General features: G+C 38.2%; 2 protein-coding genes across 3 annotated transcripts; one reads left to right on the top strand and one right to left on the bottom strand.

The window, feature by feature from the left end:
- ttc1 (tetratricopeptide repeat domain 1) lies at positions 1–6,539 on the top strand. Its single transcript, XM_052104064.1, has 8 exons — positions 1–48; positions 663–1,158; positions 1,299–1,359; positions 2,525–2,637; positions 3,177–3,213; positions 3,759–3,907; positions 5,249–5,303; positions 6,387–6,539. Exons 2-8 carry the CDS (start codon positions 688–690, stop codon positions 6,521–6,523), a joined length of 1,023 nt encoding a protein of 340 aa, XP_051960024.1. The 5' UTR covers positions 1–48; positions 663–687; the 3' UTR covers positions 6,524–6,539.
- Positions 6,540–8,308: 1,769 nt separating this feature from the next.
- pwwp2a (PWWP domain containing 2A) lies at positions 8,309–20,284 on the bottom strand. Of its 2 annotated transcripts, XM_052104063.1 has the most exons (3): positions 19,171–20,284; positions 11,501–13,442; positions 8,309–8,442 (listed from the first exon to the last, which is right to left on the bottom strand). In XM_052104063.1, exons 1-2 carry the CDS (start codon positions 20,256–20,258, stop codon positions 11,519–11,521), a joined length of 3,012 nt encoding a protein of 1,003 aa, XP_051960023.1. In that variant the 5' UTR covers positions 20,259–20,284; the 3' UTR covers positions 8,309–8,442; positions 11,501–11,518. The 2 variants fall into 2 exon arrangements, with proteins under 2 accessions (XP_051960023.1, XP_051960022.1); XM_052104062.1 differs by lacking the exon at positions 8,309–8,442 and having other exon boundaries at positions 9,620–13,442.
- Positions 20,285–25,072: the final 4,788 nt, after the last annotated feature.

Genomic DNA, 25,072 nt, shown 5'->3' with positions numbered 1-25,072 from the left:
CGAGAGCCCGATGAACCGGAAGAGACGTTAGTGCTCATTTTCTAGAAGGTAAGAATGAAGTACTGGGTAAATGTTTTTGTTTAAACTGTTTCTCGTTAAATATATTTTTTCTCATAGTACTTGCGAACTTAAATGTAATGAAGCCTTTCAAATAATGCTATCGCAGCAAATATAGAGCTGATGAAAGGAAATTAACCTTGTGTTAACGTACTAATAGTGTTTGACAGCTATTTATGTCTGAATAAATTAATGCAAACTACTATTATTTCATTGTCGAATATTGTTGTTCCTCTTTTTTTTTTAACTAATACAGAGATGTTTGTGTATATTAAGTGTGTTACGAGCTATGCCAGGTTTTAAACTAAGCATGACAATTATGTTGATGTCAATAGAGCGACTTAGCAAAACCAGTTGAGACAAGTTTAAGAAAGTACGCTCAAATAGTAACATACTTTTAGCTAAACAGTACAAACTTTTATATTTCTATGAGATTATGAAATACTTGTTGTAAAGCATCCTAAGTGGCAGTCTAATGGAACAAAGGGGAATTCCAAGTCTGATATAAATTAAATGGTTATATGTTATATGCGTTTAGTTTCATTTGATTGCAAACATTTTTGGTTTAGCTGAATTAGAGTAATTTGATGTCATTTGATGGACAGGGAGACAAAGACACTCTCAGCCACCATGGCAAACACGTTGAAGGTGTCAGAGAGCAGGGAAAACACTACAGACAAGGAGGATGACTGCTTCTATGACTGTGAAGACATGTTAGCTGCAGAAGATATATTACAGGTGGGACACACTGGCATAAAACACTTAGAGATGGCTCAGAATGATAGACTGGAATCAGATGCTGGGACAGAAAAAGACAACTCTATAACTGAGAGACTGGGAAACATGGATGCCACTGACCAATCATGTTTGGGCAACACATCAGCAGAGGATTCTGAAGGATATGAAGACTCAATGGAACAAGACCCAGGATTTGGGGAAGATGATAACAAAAAACAGGAGAAATGGGAGAGATTTGCAGAAGACAATGATAAGATGGGGAGTGACTCAGATTCAGAGTTTAAAGAAACAGTCAGCGTGACCGAGTATGATGAGGAATACCTGCGTGAGCTAGAGAAAGACCTGACAGAAGTAGAGAAAGAAGTGAGCTTTATTCTTGTTTAAAACAACTGCTGTTCTGCCTGTACTCCTGTATCATTTTTGCTATCATTGTCCATAATGGTTTTGAGTGGCTCTCAACTGTTGCTTGGTGACCAATTATGTTTTATTTGCTCCAATCACAGAGTAGAAGAAAGGAGAGCTTAGAGCTGAAGGAGAAAGGAAACGCCCAGTTCAAGAGTGGCGGTAAGACTGTTCTTGCTGTCCATTTACTCATTCACATTGTGAATAGTGGACAAAATGAATGAAGGTCCATAATGCACATATATGCAGCATAAAAGTAATCCATACAACTCCAGTTATTAAATATATTTCTACAGAAGTGATATGATAGGTGTGGGTGAGAAACAGATCAATATTTAAGTCCTTTTTTACTTTAAATTATCCTCCTTGACCAGTAGGTGGCGATAGGCACGAGGAATGTGAATCACCAAAAACAAAAGAAAAAGAATGTGGAAGTTAAAGTGGAGATTTATTGTAAAAAATTACTTGAATATATATATTTTTATCAACCACACCTATCAGATTACTTCTGAAGTCATGGATTTAAAATTCTGCGCACCATTCAATTCTATTGAATGGACCTACAGAGCTGAGATAATCTGCTAAAATCTGATTGATTTTGTTCAGCAAAAGAAAGTCATACATGGGCATGGGGTGAGTAAATTATGTGAGATTTTTAATTTTGGGGTGAACATCCCTTTAAGTGCTTTAACTGCTTTTAAATGGCAAGCTCACCCAAAAATAAAAATTCTGTCATTATTTACTGACCTCCATGTTGTTCCAAACCAATACATCTTCTTCTATGGAACACAAAGTGTGTGTGTGTGTGTGTGTTAATCCCCTCTGGGTTTACCATAGAAACACAGCTTCAGTAAGAAAATTCTGTCTTACCATTCTAATGTTATTGTCATTTATCATCATGTTAGTGTACGAAAATCGCTGTGTCACATTGCGTCTAGTGTGAACAGAGAGAGTTGTCTCTAGAATCTTATCACTTCGCATCTGGTTAGAAAAAAGTTTTAGGCGGAATTTAAGCCTTGGTCACAACTCACTTTCATTTAATCTGTTGTCCATGCAATAAAAGTGAATGGTAACTGAGGCTGTCATTCTGCTTAACATCTTCTTTCTAAGGTTCCATAGAAGAAAAAAAAAAGACTATCTGGTTTAGAATAACATGAGGATGAGTAAATGATGACAGAATTTATGATAGTTCCAGTTGTTCAGAAAACACACCAACTTGTTGATTATGAAAATGTCGTTTAGCACATCCCTGCTTTTCAAAGGGAGGCTGTTTCATTTGTCTTAAGTTGTTTGTATGGATAAGCTGCTGACTTTTTAATGTTTACAGAGCATGTAGAAGCTGAAGAGTCTTACACAGCCGCTCTGCAGGTCTGTCCTGTGTGCTACAGCAAAGAGAGATCCATCCTCTTCTCTAATCGAGCAGCTGCACGCTTGCACCAGGTGATCGTTCTCTCCAACATTTGTTCTTTTTGTATAGTTTTTTTACATAGTTGTTTTATTTTCTGAAACGGTTTTGTTTCTTTGAACTTCGATATGTAACTTCAGGTATGTTTACAGACGTGTTTTCTGAGGACACACAGTGTTTGATTACGGTACTGAATGGAACTGCATAGGTGCAAAATCATGTAGACACAATTCTCTGAATATAATCTTTTTTTTTTGTTTGTGTATTAAGTTAAAAAATAAAGCTTGTTTTTTTTTCTCATTTCTGTTTTTTTATTTGTATTTATTTATTTTTTGCATTACCATGGCACGGTGGTTAATGAAGTTACTGTTCTGAAATAAATTACATTTTAATCTAATACAATGAATTAAAATATGTTTTTGCTCTGAATTTGGATTATTACCAATGTAATAATATCTTGATGTGACAACAATATTTAGAATGTTAAAATTGTATAATTTTTTGTCCAGTATCTTTTGTTTTTAATTATTTAAACATTCTTTTATTAATGCATATTTTTCAATTTACCTTACAGGATAAAAAGGAGGATGCCATCAGAGACTGTTCTAAAGGTGGGATTACTATTTCACCAATTTAGCAGTGTAAATCTTGCTTTACTGTATATAACATTTATTTTATAATATTTTATTTTCCATTTTTCAATTATGTATTAAAAATGTATAACACTATACGTTGTGTTATATTATGCTGGCATTAATTTATAAAAACTGGTCACCTCACCACTGCTGCAAATACTTTTGTTTCTCAAACATTTTTCTTTTTCTTTTGGAAAGTCTAGTGGAATTTCAAATGGAAACGCATAAATGGGATTTGCTGTGGCCTCTCATTCACCAATATAGAAATTTACCCTGCTGTAGTATACCTCCATTTTCCAAACCTGGAAATGTGATCCAGTGCATCCATTGCATCTAGTTTACACAGTCCTGCTCACCTAGTGCTAGAAAAGACAGAAAACACAGAACATGTTTTCTGTGTATTGTTAATCGCTGTTACGTATTTCCATATTTTCTTTTCTTCTGGTATTCAATTTGACATTTAAACTGAAATGAAACTATGAAACAAAGGCAGTTGAGAAAACGACTTATGTCTTCCACAGCCATAGAACTGAATCCAAATTATGTCCGTGCCATTCTGCGGAGAGCAGAACTCTATGAGAAGACAGACAAGCTTGATGAAGCCCTAGAGGACTACAAGACTGTCTTTGAGAAAGACCCGAGCATCCCTGCAGCAAGAGAGGCATGTATGGTGAGTGTCATGAGGTCCTCAGTTTGGTTACTTGAGTATGTTCATCATTAGATGTAGAGGTAAATTGGTAAATCGGTTTTACAGGTTAATCTGTGTTGTTTTTTGGAACTATCGATAGTTGTGGATAGTTTATTATGTTTGTTTTTTTCCTCGGTATTCCTCTGTGGCTGGTACGAAAATTCTACAGTATAACAGCAGCCTCTAGAGGTGAAATAAAAACATTGTGATGATTTGCTGCATCTAAATTTGTCATCATTAACAATATTCATATATATGTTTTATCCTCACTTCAATGCATGTTTAGTTATTTTGATTAGATAGTCAAGTGTTTCAAATCGAAGCGAGGGCATGCAAACGAAAATGCGACTATATGAAAATTGTATCTCCAACTTCATATCTTCCCTATTGTAATTTTGTTTACATTTTTTATTTATTTCTGGTCCAAGCTGGGAGGCCAGCTTCCAGCTTTGTCATACCAAATCAATGTGGTCAAGCTGGTTTTTAGAAAATGGTAGCTGGTCAACCAGCTAAGGACTAGTTTGGACCAGCTCATGACCAACTTGGACCAGCTCATGACCTGCTTAGGACCAGTTTGGACCAGCTACCATGTTCCAAAACACAGCTACCAGCTTAAGCTGGATTTTCCAGCAGGGTTGTGAACAATAATAAGCCTTATTCATCATTAAACCTTATCTGGTGAAATATATAGGCTATAAAAGCTTAATTAGGTAAGTACTTCATAATAGAGCATTGTAACAGAGCCAAGTCTTCGTTGTTTCAAAATAAGAGTCTTCAGTCTGTTTCAGGCTTGTTTATGGTAAAAGACCCACTGAGCATTAAGAGCATTAAGATATGCACCATATCTTCATCTTTTTTAGTTATTGGGATTTTAGTTAAACAATAAACATTGCATCTAAGATTTTATTCATTTTGGACTCTTGTATCGTCTATGTCTGTCCCCTGCATGGTAAGGAAATACTAAATCAATTTTAAAACTATAGACTGATTAATCGGTTATCAGCCTGTTCCACTTCCTTGGTTATCGGTATTTGCAAATTCTACTATTGGTCGGAATCTAATCGGATGTGTATGTTGCATGAACATTTTACTTTACTCACATGAGAGTAGAACATTGCAATGTCTGATTCATTTGAAAAGGGTACGAGTATTACTGAAAGATTGTACTACAAATACTGAACGAATATTTGCGATTTATTAGGCTCAATTATTAAATTGTCCACATACATTATGGTTCTAAACTTAATCATTCTCAATGTAAAGAAACTATGGTGTCTGTCAGAGTCACTAAATTTCAATTTCTCTTTCTATTGCCTTGCACAGAGGTTGCCACAGCAAATTGAAGAGCGCAATGAGAAGCTGAAAGAAGAGATGATGAGTATGATTTTTAATTTGGCCTTTTCTTACTTAATACCCTTCAAAGATCAGAGACATCCTAACAAGATTCATCATGACTTAAAAAACTTAATGCAGAAAAAAAAACCTGTTGGACAAATGAAGTGATCATATTTGTCTGTAATCATAATCTGTAATGCAGTCTTTTACTTGGCATTTTAGGAATATTCCAGGTTCAATACAAGTTAAGCTCATTTGTGGCATAATATTGATTGCCACAAAAATAATTTCGACTCACCTCTCCTTTTGTTTAAATTGAGGTTACAGTGAGGCATTTAAAATGGAAGTGAACAGGGCCAATATGTAAACATTAAAATACTCACTGTTTCAGAAGTATAGTCACAAGACGTAAATAATATAACACTATGTCAATAAACACTAAATTGATGATTTAAACAACTTAACAACTCAAATAATACATGAGTTTTAAAAGAATAAGTAATAGTAAATGCTTTTATACAATTATAAATTTCACATTTCTGCCTTTAAACCCTCCAAATATTGACCCCATTCACTTCCATTGTAATTGCCTCACTGCAACTCAGATTTTTGCTTTTTGTGTTAATCAACATTATGCCACAAATACTGTCAATTGAACTTAACTTCTATTGAACGTGGAATATTATTTTATGACAAAGTCTTGTGGGCTTTTGATAATTGCCGCACGATCTTCTGTGGTCTGATTACTGATGAAATGTTCTTACAACACGTGTTGGTGTTACTGTTTTCCATTAAGGGTATACATAAATATTGCAGACTCACTATTTTTCTTGTAGGGAACTGATTTATAGTTTTAGGTAAAGACTGTTGCTGAGAGGACAGTGAATTTACTGCAGCTCACAATGAGAGGCCAGTCAGGGCTGTTCCTGTGTTTCATATTGATCTCACTGCAGTCACAGCCTCAGAGCAGTAGTCAAGGAAAGAGCTCTTATGAGTTGTATTCTTTTAAGTGGAAAAAGTGTCATTCTTTACAAATGTATATGTGGTTTGCTGTAATCAGATTAGATTGAGAGCTTTTTTATATGTAGATGATATAAACTACAGCATCTGTTCTATTTCTTTTCAGGTAAACTAAAGGACTTGGGAAACATGGTTTTGCGACCCTTTGGCCTCTCCACCTCTAACTTTCAGGTCAACCAAGATTCCAACACAGGATCCTACTCTGTTAATTTTGTTCAGAATCCCAATAACAACAACAGATAGCAATCTAGCATCCCTTTTAAATGGACAGTTCACTCAAAAATGAAATTCTTTTATCATTTACTCACCCTCATTTTGTTCCAAACCCATATGACTTCCTCTCATCTGTGGAACACATAAAGAGTTACTAGGTAGAATGTCACCATTCGCTTTTATTGCATGTTTTTGCCAATGAATGAAATACGATAGTGACGGAGATTAACATTCTGCCTAATATCTCCTTTCGTGTACCACAAAAGATAAAAAGTCAAACAAGATTGGAACAGCATTAGGATGAGTAAATTATTACAGAATAAAATTTTGGGTGAACTATCCCTGTAATACAATGATCACCATAAGAGCTAACCGACTGTCAGCTTATTTAAGTGTTCGTCACTCATGAACATTTGAGTCACATCCCTGTGCTGCATAAATTCCTTGTGAAGCATTGTTGCAGAATTGTTAGCCAAGGGTGAGTGATTTCAGCTGTTTCCATTCGATTTGACCAATTAAATTATCACCTCATGTTTTCAAGTGGCTTTTGGCTGCTTGTAGGATACTCTTTTGCCATTACGTGCATTTTATATTGATGTTCAGATTTTTCAGCATGCCAGAGTGTAATGTTGCTATATATGTGGAAGCTGGTGTCAGTGATAACCACAAACCATTTGTCAGTTCTGAAGAATGAGGTAATTGCCCTGATCACCTAAATGACAAAAACATGCAGTGCTGTCTTCAGATACCTGCGTTCATATTAAACCAGCAGTTTGTTGCATTTATTCAAGTTTGGTGCTTGGATGCACTATTATTCCCAAATAAAATATGCAACATGAGGTTTTCATAAAGAAGAACAAGTCACAAAATTTGGTACAAGGCAAAAAGAAATACAGATGTTTAATGTTCCTTTCAAAAAGATATATACATTTACAGTAAACACATTTATGCCCATGACCACCATTCTCATATGTATATTCAGGAGAGTTCTTCTATTGTACTGATTCAGCTGAGTCAGTTTGTTGCTCACTTAATTCCCTTTATACAGGCCTCAGGTTGAATCTGTGCCATGAAAGATAACAGGCTACTGGGGCAACAATAAAACCTCAAAAAACAAAGATTCTGATAAAGAACTGTATGACTGCGAAATACAAAATCCATGAAGAGATGTGACAAATGATGGTGGTTTTATTTATTGGTGTTGTCATTAAAAAAAAAACTCATGAAAAATGGGTTGGAGTGATTTGTTATGCTGTTTTTATCAGTTAATGTGTGTTCAAATATGGTGTGCCACAGAGTGGAAAACTTCAAGCTTTAAAAGTAGAGAAACCCCTCTATCCTTCTTGAGACTTCAAGAACAGTCTAGACACAAAAAGGGGCTCAAGTCCATCCCCTGCATTAAGGCTCAGAATATTTAGATATAAAAAGAGCAGAGATAATGTTCGAAAGGAACACTCAGGTTTCATTCAAAACTAGAAGATGAGACCCAGTTATCTGTAATTGTACTGTGAAGCATAGCACATGCAATATTTATTGCATTTTTACATTAATCTTTTGACCATTCTAAGACATTTTTATTTTTTTATTTCAAGCAAACCCTTAAAACCCCTGCAATAACTTTGCCCTACTGCCTCTGCATCCCATAATGGCCAGAATTTGTGGCCCTGTGCTGTTTAGTATTTGCAGGTGTCCTTTTCAAACATGCTTTCAACATGAGTGCCTGCTAAGAGAAAAATCTGGTTTTGAAAAAATAATTTCAGCATCATTGATTGAGCAATACGTGGAAAGTCTGCAATTCATTATTATAAATATATAATTTTCTTAAATAAAAATAATTTCTCCATTACACTTGTCTCCAACTGTGGACGGCTCTTCCCATATTACTGTTTCTTGACCAATGGCAGTGCTCTGGGCAACAGTCCAATCAGCAGCCCTTCAGCGTCGCAGCACTAGAAAAAGAAAACAGCATGTAAATGTTATGATTTTATTCCTCAAACAAAATTGCTTTTTATAGTTCTATTAGAATTTATTTATATAAAAAGGAGCTAAAAGCTTGTTAGGTGTTCAAATGCCTTAAAGAACTGATTTGGGAGACATCATGTAAATATTTTGGCATATCAACTACTGTCCCATTTGATAATCTATTAGCCGCATCTTAAAGTGTTTATTTGCTTCTTAGAAATTACTTAGTTTCAGTATACTAATAGCTAAGGAAAAAATTTGAAAATCAACATCTTGCCACTAATTATGTACATTGGAATGTGTACCATAGAGAACTACTGCACCTAAAAACATCTACATAATTGTTTATTTACTAAACATCTGCCACTCTTTAAAAGGTGGTTACCTCGAGCAATTAAGTTCAGGCATACCTAAACATATTTTGACTTTCATAATACAAGACAAATAAGAAAAAATACATTGCTCTCTGCATAGGTTAACTAATGTTCATATTCTCACATTTATATTTGGACATTCTGAGGCGTAAGGATGTTTATTTACCATGTGGATGAAATGGTCCTTAAAAGCACCAAAAATAAAATTTCAGACCAAATACATTTTGTTTTACAATTTCTTGTATGTATATTGGTTATTTTCATTGAAAGGTATATCACTCCTTATACGAGCCTATATTTAGTCTCACTTTGGATAAAAGTCTAACTTGACTTCATGCCTAATTTTTTTTTCCCCACTACTCACATCTAACATTGTCTAGACCGCGTGGACACATACAGCATACAAATAAACTTGTGCAACCGAGACCCACCGAAATGAGAATTCACAATTATCCTGAGCCTAATATCGTTATAATTTCCTATGCAATAAAAAAAGATATTGCCGCATTTTTTCTCATCTGTTTGCAGGTATGAAAATCTGTCTTTAGGCATTTGGTTAAAGAATATATATACACAAACTTGTCAGATTTTCTTGATGCTTCGTATCAGATTTTTGACAATGGGATTTAAAAAGTCATGGAAAAACAGCTTTCCCACAAGAGGGCTTCGCAATTCTACACCTGAGATCAATTTATTTAAATGGTGGCCTGAACCAATTGGACTTGACAGCTCTGGAGAGAGAATTACTAGCGGAAGGAAAAATTAAAAGAATAATGACGACTAGGTAAAATTCTTGAAGTTCACAGTTTATTTATATACTCTTAAAACATCAGAAAACATGTACACAATATCTTCAACTGTTACTTTTTTTCAATGGTTTTACAGCATTCTCTGACCTGCAAACAGATAGAAATAATAACAGTAAAAAATAAGATGCTGAAATAAAGCAAAGTCAACCACCAAATTAAATACCATTTTACTCCTCCATCAGTCAGTGTGGTCTACCAAGCATTTTTTTTTTTCTTCTTCCTCAAGCCATTATCTCTACCTGCTAAGTAATATGTGGAAAGACTAGGCTATATTACAGTTTGTCCCTTCTCGGGTGTGTACATATAACTGAACAGTTGAAGATGCTAATGGATATGCAATGCAAGGACATAACCATCTTTACAGATAAGAACAAAAAAAAAAAAGAATGCTCAACCACACTAATAAAATTATTTGTTCTCAGCATTGAAATAAGATTCAGAAAAGTTCTTCCAATTAACCAGGCAACATACATTTTTTAAAACTTAACATACAAATGTGTCCTCCAGACCTCCGACCCCATTATGCAAATAATGAAATAACAGAAAATAAAGTTCAGGCACAACAAATAAATTTAAAACACAATCCTTAGAAAAACATTTTAGCTGAGAGACAATGAATACTGGAAACAGTATAATCACTGAACAACTAAACCGGCCAAAGGCTTGACTGATAATTATGATGAACATATTCACACATAACTCATTCACAACTGCTGCCTTGTGCTCCAACGTCCCACTTTTGCAGCGGGACACCACAGCCGACAAATGTTTTCATTTATTAATTTATTTGAACTCATAATATACGATTTCAGAATTCCACTGCAGCTACATAAATAATTGTTTCTTGATGTGATAAGCCTAAATTGGATAAACATATGGTGCCATCAAATAAATGCTCATTTAAAACACATATGCACTCCCAAATCCATGCAAAAACCAAGTCAGGGGAGGCTGGTGGGTTGGCTGAACAACAGGAACATTTTCACAGGCTGGCAGGTTTCTCCGTGTATGAGGTTGTACTCTGTGTTTACAGATTCCCTGTGCTCTCCTCACAGTGGCACTTGAGGTGACTTCGGTCTAAAGGCTCCTCCCATATAACACCAGCTCAACCGCCTGCAAAGCCACGGCTGGCCAAGAGCCACACCCTGATCAACAGCCGTCTGCTCAGATCACTGGACTTGGATTAGTTGTCTCAGAACATATGAGAAAGATCAGCACCAATTAAGCCATTTTTTCTACCTGAGCGAGACACTGTACCCAATAGGGCCATCTTTTACATTTACACTAACTTCCATGTTAAAAGAAACAAAATGTAGGTCATATAATTTTAGGGAGATTAGACCGAGGCTCCACATTCTATAGAACACTGAACAAATGCAGCAGGGATGATCTGACACTGTGAACCTATAACACTTTCTCTTATCCTCCTAATGGCAGAATTAACGGTGTTAAGTTAGATAAAAACATTCTCCTGTGTTCACTCTACCCCCTTGTAGGAACTTTCAGATTCTGATACTACATAGCTGGACAACAATTTCAAAGCAATCTTAAAGCAAGGGTACTTATAAACCCATAAAACTTTTTTCTAAATTATGTTATCGGGTTTCAGTATAATAATTGTAAGATGACATGCCATGATCAAAAGGATGGTACATAGGGGCAAACGTCCGATACTCAACATGACAACCGTTTCCTTTTCAGATAATCAATTCTATCCCCTTCTTTTGCCTTTTCAATAAAATTAAATTAGTCCTGGTTGCCTGACTTAAGCTTTCTGGGTTTAACTCTGAAAGCTGACTGAGTACAGCAAAGTTTGAGAGGTTTCAGAAGGGGTACGGGGCCAAGTCGCCTGTTTTGCCTACCTTACCAGGACCATCACCTCACGTCTCAAACTGAGTTAGCAAGGCGCGAACCTCGGGAGTGAGCTGCTTGGCAGCCTTGGCGGCTTCTGTGATGGCTTTACGATACAGGCCCTTTCTCTTCTTGTCAAAGCGAGACTGGAAGCTTTCAAGGAAGGGGGCAAGTTGACTAATTGCCAGAAAGGAAGTAGTGGGTGACCCAAACCAGGAGACTCGGACCTCCTGCCTGACTAAAAGCCCATTATCTTTGCGACTCACAGTGATGGCTAGGATGCGGGCAGGCCACCAGGGGAAGCCAAGTATTTTGGCCCAAACAATGTCCCCTACACAAATTGTCCTGCCATCCAAGGCAATGCACTTTGAGACATTTTTGGAAAAGACTGTAGCTTTGAGGGATTTATTGCGCTTTTTGTCATCCTTAGGAGCAGAGGGAGAGGCAGAGGCAAAAGAGGAGGATGTGCCAGGGACAGGGGCCGATCGCAAATCACCGGGAGGGGGGAATTCAAATGTTTCGGTAGAGCTACACTCAGAGTTTGAAGATTTTAAGTCATCTGCACTATCGATACTGCAGATGGAGGTACTAGAGGAGTCAGGCTGGCTTGAGTTAAGGGTCATGTAGACCACTAGGTTGCCAGCCTTGCTCCCACGCGTCTCCCGCTTTTCCTCCCGCCCCTCCTGTTCCTCTGGCTCAGCCTGGGATTCCCTGTTTTCTGGGGCTGGGAGGGGTTGCGGTTGAGACTCAGGTTGGGACTGGCTCAGCAGGGACTCAAGCACTCTGTCTGGCCCCTGGGGCTCTACAGCGGTGGCGGCTTGGCTTGCAGAGCAGGAGGAGGAGGAGGAGGAGGAGCGTGTGGAGGTGCAGTGGGACGCAGCTGGTTTAGGCAGCACTAAACGGCCCCCTCCCGGCACTTTCTCCAAGCAAGGAGGCTTACATGAAGAAGAATCGTTCTCTTCGTTACGATACCTTTGGGGCTTGATGCGCATCCTGGGTGGCAGGGGATTGGAACCTGGACCTCCTCCACTGATCTGCTGTAGACGTCTGGTAAAGTGGACCTTCTGGTGGGCTTCCTGGAGAGCAGCTGACCTGGTCATGGCCTTGGAATTCCCACTGCTCCCAGTGACTGTCTCTCTTTGTTTTCTCTGATCCTTGGCCATCTTTAGCACCTCTTGTGCTTTGGAGTGGTCAACATTTTTGCTCTGAAGCACTTTTTTGGCATTGAGCTGCACTCGGGTATTGGCCGAGGAGGATGTTGTATTGGACACTCCCTTCACCATTTTGTTCCCTGCAACTGCACCTTTGACCTGACTGTGGCCAAGATTGGAGGACTGCCGCTTAGGCCCATCAGTACCACGGCTCTTCTCATCAGAGCGCAGGTCACTACGGGGCCGCTTACAAGCGGCTCCCGTTGTATTGTCATTGCGCCGTCTTTTAGGATCATCACTCCTGAAGTCCGAGATGGGGGCTCTGCGTGTCTCACGCTTGTCCCCTTGCACCACAGCCCCTTTACATTTATCACACAGAACTTGTCTTGGTCGGAGCTTGATGGCATTCATTATAGAAGTGGGCTCCTCTCTGTACAGCCTTCGCTTGGGCCGCTTGATTTTGCGGGGTGGAGGCTGAGGTAACGACTGGTTGTAGGTGTCCCTGATGAACAACGGAGGTGGATAAGGGGCCCCCTCTTGAAACAAGGGAGGTGGTTTTGAGGTCCATGGGTGGGATTGAGGTTTGGGACAGGACTGGGGCACTGCAGGAGCTTCAGCAGGGTCCTTCCGAGGGGCATCAAGAGCATTAGTTGGGTCCTTAACTGGGGCATCAGTAGGTCCTTGAGCGACACCCTTATCTGTCTCCGACTGGAATGCTTCCATCTTTAGCTGCATAGATTCTGGTTTGTCCTTGTACTCTCTCTTGGGGAACATAGTTATAGGAATTCCATAAGGTCCAAACCTGAGTTAGAAAGGATGAGAAGAAAGACATTAACATTAAACTGAAAATTTCAATTAGTTTGGTGTCTAATCCCTTTTTCCTTGAATCTAAACCTTAAAACTCCACAATGCTAGAGTAAGCCTGCTAATATGCAGCAACTAAATGCAGCACACAGATTTGTTTATTCAATCAAGCACTAACTTCATGCTCCAGTCTCTCAGAAGACAGGGGCTAAAAGCAGGGTCTTGGGAAATCAAAGACTACAGATGGATAAACCACCTTATGCAACTGGAGCAAACAGAAATTATAGAAAGTGGTCAAAAAGTGGTAAGTGGTAACTAAGGGATAGGGAATAAATTGGTGGAGTCATGTTTCTTGAACAACAGCTTGGCATTTTTTAAGCACCAGTCACATTGTTGTTGTTTATATTTTAATGTCATTTTATTTAGTCATGAACACATTCATGAACACATTGTGAATCAGGAAGATGTGCATATTTTAAAGCAGGAGATCAGATACTTTTTTCTGAAACAATAAAATACCCCCAAAGAAAAAAATAAATTCTGATAGGATAAAATGCCCCTTTAGAGTACTCACTCTCTTCAACTATCTTTAAGTTTTAGTTGATCAAATTTCAGTTATTTTTTCTGTAGTTTTTGTTGGCAACAGGATATATCTATTAAAAGAAAAAATTGGGAAGGCTAAAAAAAAATAAACAATCGCAGCTTTGTCTAAAAGCCGATCTTACTGCCCAAAAATCTGATTTGAGAAGCAAAATTCAATGCAACAAAACGGTACACTGCAATGTCCTTGGATGTCGAGAACACGGACTTTGACCTGACAGAATCATTATTGGAGGCAATCATTCGGTTCTGTTTTCAGTCCTTGCTTAGCATGGGCCTAGAACTTAAAAAATAACTAATTATAATAGCTGATTCTACAAAGAAAAAAATATATAACAATCATTTTAATATGTGAAATGGACACTTTTGTGTGTGTCAACAGATGTATTGTCCCTGGAAAAAAAAGTGTGTGTGATTCTGTGATCTGTTAAATGTAAAAGGAATACGCATCAGCCATTGCAGTTCAGGTACAGTGTTTCTGAAAAATGTCATCAGACAATCATCCTGTGATGTGTGTCTCTCCAATTAGAAGTTTCAACCAGAGACTGGGAATGATCTTACATCGAAAAATGCAAATGAAGAAAGCCCTTCCAGCTGAAGCTAAAAATAACCTGGACAGTATGACTGCTTTAAGTGTTTGACTTAAGATACTGTACTGCAGCAATGTCGCATCATTCACACATGGAAAGTGGGACCTTCAGAAGGAAATTATTACATGCCCCTGATATTAGCTGCTTTTAACCAATTATAAGATGAAGACCCATCTATCCATCTGTCGCCATGGCCATTTCTCTGTCACCACTCCAAAACATGGTCAATTACATTAATGCCATAAAAGACAGAAGAAGAAATGGAAAGTGAGGAGAATTTAGAATTGTTTTCACTGCACTCTCACAGATGTTCCTACTCACAGGGAGCATGAAATTAGCAGAGCTTATGACACATTTTCTTTTAATAACATAATTCAGCCTCTGCTTTAGATGCTGAGCTGGAAGATGTGTTATCATTAACATGTGTGACAAGGAGGAGGGCGAGGCCGGGCTGGGAGGACACACAGCCCTGAATTGGGCTAATCAGTTGGGGGGGGGTTAAAGTAGAGCCAGAGGCACCAGTTCGGGAGAGAGAGACACACACACAGCTGTTGTCTGTGCGTTTATGTTTTGTTTAAATTTATTTATGCCATTAAAACTTTATGTTGCCTGCTCAGCCGGTTCCCGCCTCCTCCTTGCCCATACCTTAACTGTTACAACATGTTACACACAAACGCCAATGTTGGGGGTCTTTAAGAAAAAATTACAGGTTAAATACAATTTAGCTTTATTGATTACCGGAGGGAAATAAATTACTCATTCCTCAGTTTTTAAAGTAAAAAACATGTACAGAGATGCCCATACAATGTTGAACATTGTGCACTTGTCCCACAGACCCACATTGTAAGTGCATAACTGTTAACGTTTGTTTGTCATTGAGGTATGAGTTGAAATTATTTTCTGTCATAATAGACAGCATGCCGCAGATACTCTCAGATGTCTGCAAAGATGGGCATCTTTGGGTCCTGTCTGCAGGAAAATGTAATTACTACCACCAATCAAGAATCTGATGTGAAATTAGTTAATTGACTTTAACCTAGTGCACACTAGGACTAAAGCTGGTCTCCTTTGATGTTTTGAGTTGGCAACTAGTCTGCGATGAGAAGTCTGATGGTCGTGTAGTGTGCATATCTGCAACATGCCCAGACTAGTCGCAGACGCTACGACAGATTTCAAAATCCTGTGATATCTAGACATTTTCACGAAAGGTGTGCGCACCGTCCCGACAAGCAGGAGATGAGACAATGAGCAACAGCCAATGAAATACAGAGAGAGCGCAAGACGAGGGCAAAGAATTGAGTAGCAAGAGCCAAACAACAGAAAAGTTCAGAATGAACAGGCGGGAGCCCATTCATGTTGTTGAGGACATGTTTAAACAAAAAAAATTTCCTGTTGCTATGTGCGTGAGTTTGTGAATGAAATTCCGGATGGTATCTTTAAGATGCACTTTTGGTAATCCGTTTGATCAGTTGCCGGTTATTTAAAAGAAATTAATCGTCTGATTGAAAATTTTTAAAAAGCGAATGCATAGGGGGGCCTGGGTGGCTCAGCGAGTAAAGATGCTGACTACCAGCCGTGGAGTCACGAGTCCAAATCCAGGGCGTGCTGAGTGACTCCAGCCAGGTAAAAGCAATCAAATTGGCCCGGTTGCTAGGGAGGGTAAAGACATATGGGTAACGTCCTTGTGGTCACTATAATGTGGTTCTCGCTCTCAGTGAGGTGGGTGGTGTGTTGCGCATGGATGCCGCGGAGAATCGTGTGAAGCCTCCACACACGCCATGTCTCTGTGGTAACGCACTCAACAAGCCAAGTGATAAAATGTGTGGATTGAAGGTCTCAGACGGGGAGGCAACTGACATTCGTCCTCCACCAGCCGGATTGAGGCGAGTCACTAAACTACCACAAGAACTTAAGAGCGCATTGGGGGAAAAAAAATACTGCATATAAACTTTTGAAACACTACACTGAAAGGTTTCTCCAGATCAAAACATCAGAAGGCATATGCTTAAATGTTTGAAATTAGATTTGTAGACAAAAATATAATTGTGCCACCATATTAATTTATTTCATTATAAAACCAAAAAATGTTTTTGCAATTGATGACTTGGACCAAATAATAAAGAAAAGCAGCCAATAAGTGCCAACATAGATCGGAACTCCTTCAATACTGTTTAAAAAGCATCCCAGGGTGATACATCAAGAAGTTGGTTGAGAAAATGTCAAGAGTACATGTCTGCAAATTCTAGGCAAAGGGTGACTTCTTAAGATGCTAAAATATAACACAGTTTTGATTTATTTTGGATTTTGTTTAGTCTCAACATAATTCCCATAGTTCCATTTATGTTATTTCATAGTTTTGATGACTTTATTATTATTATAAAATGTGAAGAAAAAAAAATTATAATAAAGAATGAGTGTTTCAAAACTATTGACCGGTAGTGTACATGCACAAGAACTTCACAGATCTTTTTTAGTATGCCTGATATTAACATGCACTGACAGAGATGAGAAGAACACACATCAGGTAATTCACTCAAATTACTTTAGACGTTAAATTCTGCACTAAACATCATGTTTATGCTCATATTAAATGCTGGTATAATTAAGAAATGGTTCTCTGGTTTATAACTCTTTTTTCTACTTTTTGCACTTTATTATCATGCAGTAATACACAGACATAATTATTGATGTATTCCATCATGAAATGAGAGACTTTTCCCTTGAAATATGAGTACAGGTCAAGATGCTAGATCTACTTGTGATCAGATCAGCCAAAACACATCTTCAATATGTGATGTAAAAGCAGGGTTTAGTCAGGACAAATGCTTGTGTAGTTGATAACATCAGTTGTGTATTGTGTGAACGACCAAAAACAAAAAGGCTTTAAGTCTTTAATTTTGCGCAGGGTGCCGACTGCAACTAGTGTAGAGTGCGCTTGGCATTATATGAGAAATTCTCCCTCTAAAAGCATTTTTTTTTTTTTAGCTGATGCAATAATCAGTTCACAAAAATGTTGTTGCACAGGCTCATCAGGACACATTCCCTCCAAAAAAAACATCAAGAGAATGTTTCATGTTGTTGACATATAAAGTGAGAAGAGAACTGAGACCGGAGATCACACACACACAACTCTGGGCCACATGGATGGCACTTTAAATTGGGCTCAACTATGATTCATTACTGACAGAGAGAAAATGTGTGAAAGAGAGTGATGAGACAGAGAGACTGTGTGAGAAATTTGTGGGGGGTGTTGGGTGACAATCATCAGCATAACACTGTTTTCCCCTTTTTATGATAATATACAAATTAACTAGTTAACTAAGTCTTGTCATGAAAAGTCAAGCAGTGAAAACGGTTTTGTTTTGTTTTTCTAATTCATGCAGTTTTGGTAATAAAATGACATTAACTGACTACATTGAATATTTGTACTTAAAAAATGTATTTTTCAAACTTGGACTATTTACTATGAACTATGAGTCTGAAAAAAAGCGTTAATTCAAATATATCTCTTGAGGAACTTGAATTTTGACACCATTAAATATATTAAGTATCAAAAATAGCTTGTGCATGAATAAGTGTATGAATGTACAACATGCATGTAATGGTTGCTGATATACATAAATTAATATGACTGAAATGGTAAGTGCTAACAATTAGCTGTATTTAGAAAAATTCATAAAACCTGTCATTCACTACAGAAACCGTACTCTCCTCCACCATGTTGAACGACTCCTCCCTTCTCAGAAACTTGCGTTTCAAAATTATCTCAGCGTTTCAAAAAATGTATTATGACTTGAGGGGTCATTCGTGTGCAACTTCCAAGTGGGAAACTCATATTTACGAAAATTCTGATAGCACGTGAAGGCAGCATAAAAAGGACTTAAATATTGATCTGTTTCTCATCATATCACTTCTGAAGACATGGATTTATCCACTGGAGCCTTAAGGATTACTTTTATGCTGCCTTTATAGCTTATTGGAGCTTCAAAGTTCTGGTCACCATTCACTTCTAATTTATGGACCTACAGAGCTGAAATATTTTTCTAAAATCTAAAAGTTTGATTTTTGGGTGCACTAACCCTTTAAAGGAACAGTTCACATAAATATTTGAATTCTATAATTTATTCACCATCGAGTTGTTCCAAAACAGTATGACCTTCATTCTTCCAAGGAACAAAAAGCCTCAGTCACCATTCTCTTTCATAGCATCTTTTTCCATACAATTAAAGTGAATGTGACTGGGTCTAACATCTTTTGTGCTCCAGAGAAAAAAGAAAGTCATATGGGTTTAGACCAGCATGAGGCTTATAAATGTTGACAATTCTATGAGCTACAAAAAACTACAGAGATACTATATAAACGTAATGTACAATAAAAGTAAATCTAATTAATAAACTAAGGTGTAAGACCTAAAGGTAGAAAAGATGCTCCTGACAAAGGGTAAAGTCCTCAGCCAATGCCAACATCATTGTGACAGCAAACTGTGTGTTGGAAGTGAAAACTATATTATTTTAGACATACAGTATAAAAAGTTACCTTTTAGAAAGATCCATGAGCACCCCGGAGAAGATCTTCTCGCCCAAGCGAAACGACACCACAAGCGCATCATCGATGATGTGATCCAGTGAGACTCGAACCTCTGACCCGAGCACCAGACGGTCAACCGTGTTCGGTTCAGGACACAGAGCCGGGGGTTTCGTCTCTGACTCATCAGTCCTCTCGAGTTCACGGAGGTCCGTTTGCTGAAGAGGAGGATGCGAGTGCACGTCCTCCGGTTCTGAAGATGAGCTGAGCAACTGATCCACCGCTACTGGGAGTTCAGTTGAGTCCTTACTGGAGACAGTAGAAAAGTCACTAATGCAGCTCTGTCCCACCGATTCTCCCAGCGAGGTTTCCTCTGCGTTGGACAGAGAGTCCAGATGATCTGACGGGTGAGGCATGTCGTGGAAGGCATCCTCGTGAGCTTTGAGTTCGGATCCTGGGGCATCATTTGCAGGTTCGGGCTCCAGGTCCGGCTGCGTGAAGCCTATCAGTTCACACTCTAAGTCAGTAGGATGTGTTAATTCGGGATTCGAGTCATATTCGACAGTCGGTTCGGCCGGCTCGGCAAGGGTCAATCCCGGCTCAGGTTCCGACGGATGAACGGGCAGGGAATGCAAGAAGACCACGGAGGGCTGAGAGTCGGGGAGAAGGCAGGGGCTGCTTTCGTAAGGACTGACCTCGTTTACAGCCTCTACCTTGGGCGAGAAGGGCTCTTTCAAGAGCTCCCCGTACTCAGAAACGCTTGTATATCTGTAGTCAGTAAGCGCGGGCTGTTCGGTTGCATCCACGCACACCCAGGAACCCACCGTTTCGGTGCGTTCACCGTCCGCATGGGCAGCGAGGGCTTTTCGCGCGGCTTGAAGGTCCGGCCTTCTGATTTCCATTTGGACCTGGCTGCATTCCTGAACTGCATCCACATCCGTGGGTTGGTGACAAAGCTCGATTTCCGGGGCGAAGTCCTGGGTTGTGTGGGCCTCTAGGTCGGCCACATGCTCTCCTGGTTCGGGCTCATATTCCAGCCCGTCCCCCGCTGTTGTTGATGCCGCAGCAGCAGCTCCTGGCTCCGCAGCCACGGCCGCCATTTTCTTTCCGCTTTGCAACTAGTACTCGGCCCTCTCCCTCTGATAAGATTTAAGCCCGCCCATCTAAAACTACTGACACTTTCCATTGGTTAGTTGTTATGCAGGTTGCCATTGATTGGAACAGCTTCTTGCCATTCATAAGAAATCCCTGGAAACGTATATTGTGATTGGCTTCTATTATGTCAATATACTTTGCTCAACGCAACTCAACTTTAGCGCCACCAGGGGCGATGTTGAGTTATGTTTTTATTTCAGAGTCAGTTGGTGTGGTCCGTTTTTTGTGTTCTCAGCATTGTTACTGCCAACATGAAGAATAAATCTACAATAAAATGCCCTCCAAGTTAGCAAGTTTATTCATTACGGGGAGCACTTAAAAGAGGCCTTCTCGCCAAAGGTGGAGGCTGCAAACAAGGGGTGTGTCTCAATCAGCTCCCTATGTCGTGAATCAAGTACATCATGAACAAGAATTAGTGCACTGGCAAGGGTGTTCATCCACTGAAGTCCAGCTGTTATTAATCAGCACAATCGTTACAGCACAAAATTACACTATCGTTCTCATTCGTTGAAGATATTCAAACGCACAGTGTTATTATAACAGATATATGACATAAAGAAATGCAAATATAAAGGAGTGTATTCTACACCTTCTCTTTCATTGTGGATGACAGACAAACACTATCTATTTTAAAGAGAAAATAATGCTTTGACATCATATATTTACACGTGTGCACATCTTCTAAAGACTTGAGAGACAAGTTTTCGGAAATGACAACATTTCCGGCAAGGGCACACAGTGAGCAGCAATGCTCCCTTGTTTTTTACGGTGCATTGTGGGATTCTTTTAGGGAGCGAACGTTTCAGTGCACTGGAACTACTGAACTAGGGAACTGATTGAGATGCATCCAAGGTCTAATACAATAAATAACCAAAAAGCCCAGCTGTAATGAAAACAATCAAGTAAAATGGTTTCAGAGATTCACACAAAGAATTGGTCTCTTCTACTCAAAATGTTTCATGTAGTCCATTATTAACAATTTGTTGAAGAGAATTCAGCAGTTTTTACAATGGGGTTTTTGAACTTATGAGTAAAATTAGGCCTGTGGTAAACATTATTTGATGATACATGGACGTTTGTTCTAAAAAAAATTACACACAGTCATACCTCTTGATATTGCTAACTTCTGAAGCCATATTGAAATGCATACATACATACCAAAAAACAAAAAAAACATATTGTGGCTTCCAAATTCATGTTTGAGCAGGGGCATGTCTAGATTGGGGCATGGGGTGGCCCTGCTCCCCCCTAGAATTTGATTGGCCACCACAAATTCTAAACTGTGATTGGCCATTTCCAAATTTCCGCCAGAGGCAGGCCTTCAATAAAATGAATAGAACCTCATATAAATAACCCTCAGTTATTTACAGCTTAGTTTTTGTTGATTATATAAGTGTTACATTAAAAGCCACAAGATGTGTGTTTTTATGTTTTTACCGTTATTAGTTCCCATTTTATTATATTAATTATTTCACCTATCAGGACTTTTATTTTGAAGTAAGAGAGCAATCAGCAAGTTATACATAACAGTTAATGAGTTGCAGTGTAGGTAAAGGAATTGTAAAGTGAAAATTTGTACATTTAGTTTTTTTTTATGATATAATACCTGGTTGATAATTTTATATGTTTATGTTTTGTATATATTTGTGTTGTGGAGTCAAAATAAGTGAAAGGAATAAAAAGAAGGCAATCACAAACATCAATGAAAGAGCAAATACATTTCATTCAACCAGGCTGCTACACCTCACTGGGTTAAATCCGAGCAGAAAGCAGTGTCAGGAAATTATATTTATTCGAGTGGACTCGGGGGGAAACAATGCATACAGTCTCACGAAATGAAATATGACTTGAACATGCACTGTAGATCTCACTGCATGTCACATGATCCTCAAAACCGCGACCGGACTAAAGTGCACCCGTGAAAAGGGCTTAAGGAAAAAAGGTGAGGGACCATTTCATTATAAACAATGGTTATATTCACTGCAAACACAGTATAATGTGACAATAAAGCACTATGATCATCCATCACATTAGAGGTCAGCAGGGGACTTTTTTCCGTCCCGCTACCGCAAGTGTCTGTCCCGTACCTGAGGCCTCATGTATAAAACTCTGCTTAGATTTCTTCCTAAAAGTTTGCGTAAGCACAAAAGTCAGATTTTCCGTACCCACATGTCAATGCCATATTTGTGCGTATGTTTATACATCAGGCCCCTGAACTTTTCTACTGAATTTTACTCCACGTTCACCCGTTCTCTGCCCGCAGTGCTTTTCTTCCCGACCACTCCCGTTCCCTCAACCCTGGATTTGTTTTCCACATAGGGCGAAAGCCATACAAATAGACACCAAGTGTACACAAAGAACATTTGATTTTTCTGATATTGCTATTATCAGGTGACGCGTGACATGATGGCCATCTGACTTGCCTCAGGTTGGTTTCTTAACACTAAATTTACCATTTGTCCAAGTTACGCATCCTGTGATGTCAAAGTGCTCTCAGGATATTTTCTGACTGCCCGCACCTGTCCCACATACCATAGACTCACTATACACTCCTGTCTTCAACTCAGAGACTTTATCTTTGGCGTGTGTATAACATCAATGTGCAAAAGTAAGTATGTTCTTTTAAACATGCAGGGATATCTAGTTTACTTAAAAAAATATTTTTAAAAGATATAATGCCACATTGCCACAAAACTTGTAAACTTTAGGTTCTTTATCATAATCATGTGTTGGAGGTAAAATGTAATTAATACATTTTTTATTACAGAACTTTGAGTCTTCATATAGCCTATATTCATTTCCTATCATAATGTAATGCATTCAGTCCTAATTCATAGTATGTCTCTTAAGAAAAGATACAGAATTATTATTTTTATTTGTTGGAGATCAGTAAAACTAATCAAGTGTGTTGTTTTTAAAGCATAGTTTATTTAAATATTCAAATGGCCTATGGCAGTCCAAATAAATGGCTAAATTGAATAGCCTACTCAAAACTGAAATCCATGCACATACTTTATGTGTAGTATGATAAATGTAAAAACGAACTTCAATATATTCTTCATTTACTAAAAATAAAACAATAGCTTACTTGATGGTATTACGTCACGCCACGTTAGTGAAATCTCTCAACTCCAAAACTCCACAAAATTGTCCAGAACTACCATGTTCATATTAGCAGTGTCCATAACATTTATGCAGTTTAAAGACACACTATATACATAAAAAATTATACTGAAATGTATGTCTATTTAAATGCTATTTGGAGTCTTCTGTGTTTTTTCAGTATTAACATTTAATAACCGTTAATTATTTATTTAGCTAAGTAACATTTGTCTATATAAAATTCCTTATTAGAATTATTATTATTAATATCAGGGATGTTGGGTTACGCTTCATGCCACCCTTGAATGAGTCTGTGCCCCACATGGGCCACCCCAGTCTTCTGGCCCAAACAATTCTGGTCACGCCACTGTCTTTGTCATGAAAGTGTGTATAATCTGTCAAACAAGATGTCTATGTTTCGTCATTTACCACTGACCTTATTTTACTCATAAGTTTAAAACCTCCATTATAAAAACCCATAGGAAAATCCTGAGGGATCCCATGGTGAATTATCCTCCCAGGTTTGCCAACAAATTGACATCACAGCAGAACAGATCTATGACCTACCGAACATCAACACATTGACCTTTCACCTTTCATTTATCATAGTAGGGAAATACAAATTGTGAGGATTAACTTCAGTACATTATTATGTTTAGAAAAGGAACACAGCAATAAAATAAACTTTTCACTCGATGTATGATTTGTTGTCTCATTTATCTATATTTTTTATATGTATACATATTTCTGATTCTGAGTAAAAACATGTTGCCAATCAGATTTCTATGTTGAAACAGTTTGTCACCATATCATAATTTTTCAACATGACTCATTTATTGTCAAACCTTGAGAGACACTTTAAAGAAGAACGGCAGTATTATAAAAGTTTATGTTTCACTTTGGTTTACGTTCCTTAAATCTTTCTCTGAGCGACTCAGTTGTAAAGGACACAGTTTAATGAGAGATTCGAAATCGTACCATATACTGTTATTGATTTATGCTCTTTTAAGAGCCATAACAACTTAACCCAAGTACCTGGATGTATCATTCAGTATGTAAGGGTTTACCGGTTTGTTTGCTTTGATAGCAACTTTACTACATTCAACCAAGTGTCTAATATGTTCTAAAAAAAAGTTCATGTTAAAAATGTTGGGAAAAAATCAGGATGCATAATAACTTTCTGGCAGTTGTATTAAGTTCTTACGTCATTTGCATGGATGACTGGTACAACTGAACTTTTAATTTCACATACGATTGTGAAATATTGCATTTTTAGTTTATAGGGTTATTTACGCAGTTCTTGCCTTGTGCTACTGTAACTACATGTACAGAGCAAATAAACTCAAGTCTTGCTTACAACGCTGTCCCAATTTTAACTGAAGATATCTCATCATCCATGCTTTGAGGCTTCAAAGAAATCTCTAAATCCAGACAAATGTCATACTGTTTCCCTGTTCCCCAAGAACAAAAGTGTGCTTTCTCAGGTCAGAGCTCGCAGCAAGCTCTAACAGAACAAAAGTAAGATTGCTCTGTTCTAATTCAACTTTTATCTCTCTTTAGCTCATCAGAGGCTTGCGGTGATTTCTGAAGCTGAAATGTATCTATATGTATCTCAACAGAAGACTTTAGGAAATGCAAATATATTATTGCCCTCTGT

Source organism: Xyrauchen texanus, chromosome 34 (genome assembly GCF_025860055.1).
Source record: "Xyrauchen texanus isolate HMW12.3.18 chromosome 34, RBS_HiC_50CHRs, whole genome shotgun sequence".
Lineage (NCBI taxonomy): Eukaryota > Metazoa > Chordata > Actinopteri > Cypriniformes > Catostomidae > Xyrauchen > Xyrauchen texanus.
This window is presented reverse-complemented; position numbering and strand designations above follow the sequence as displayed.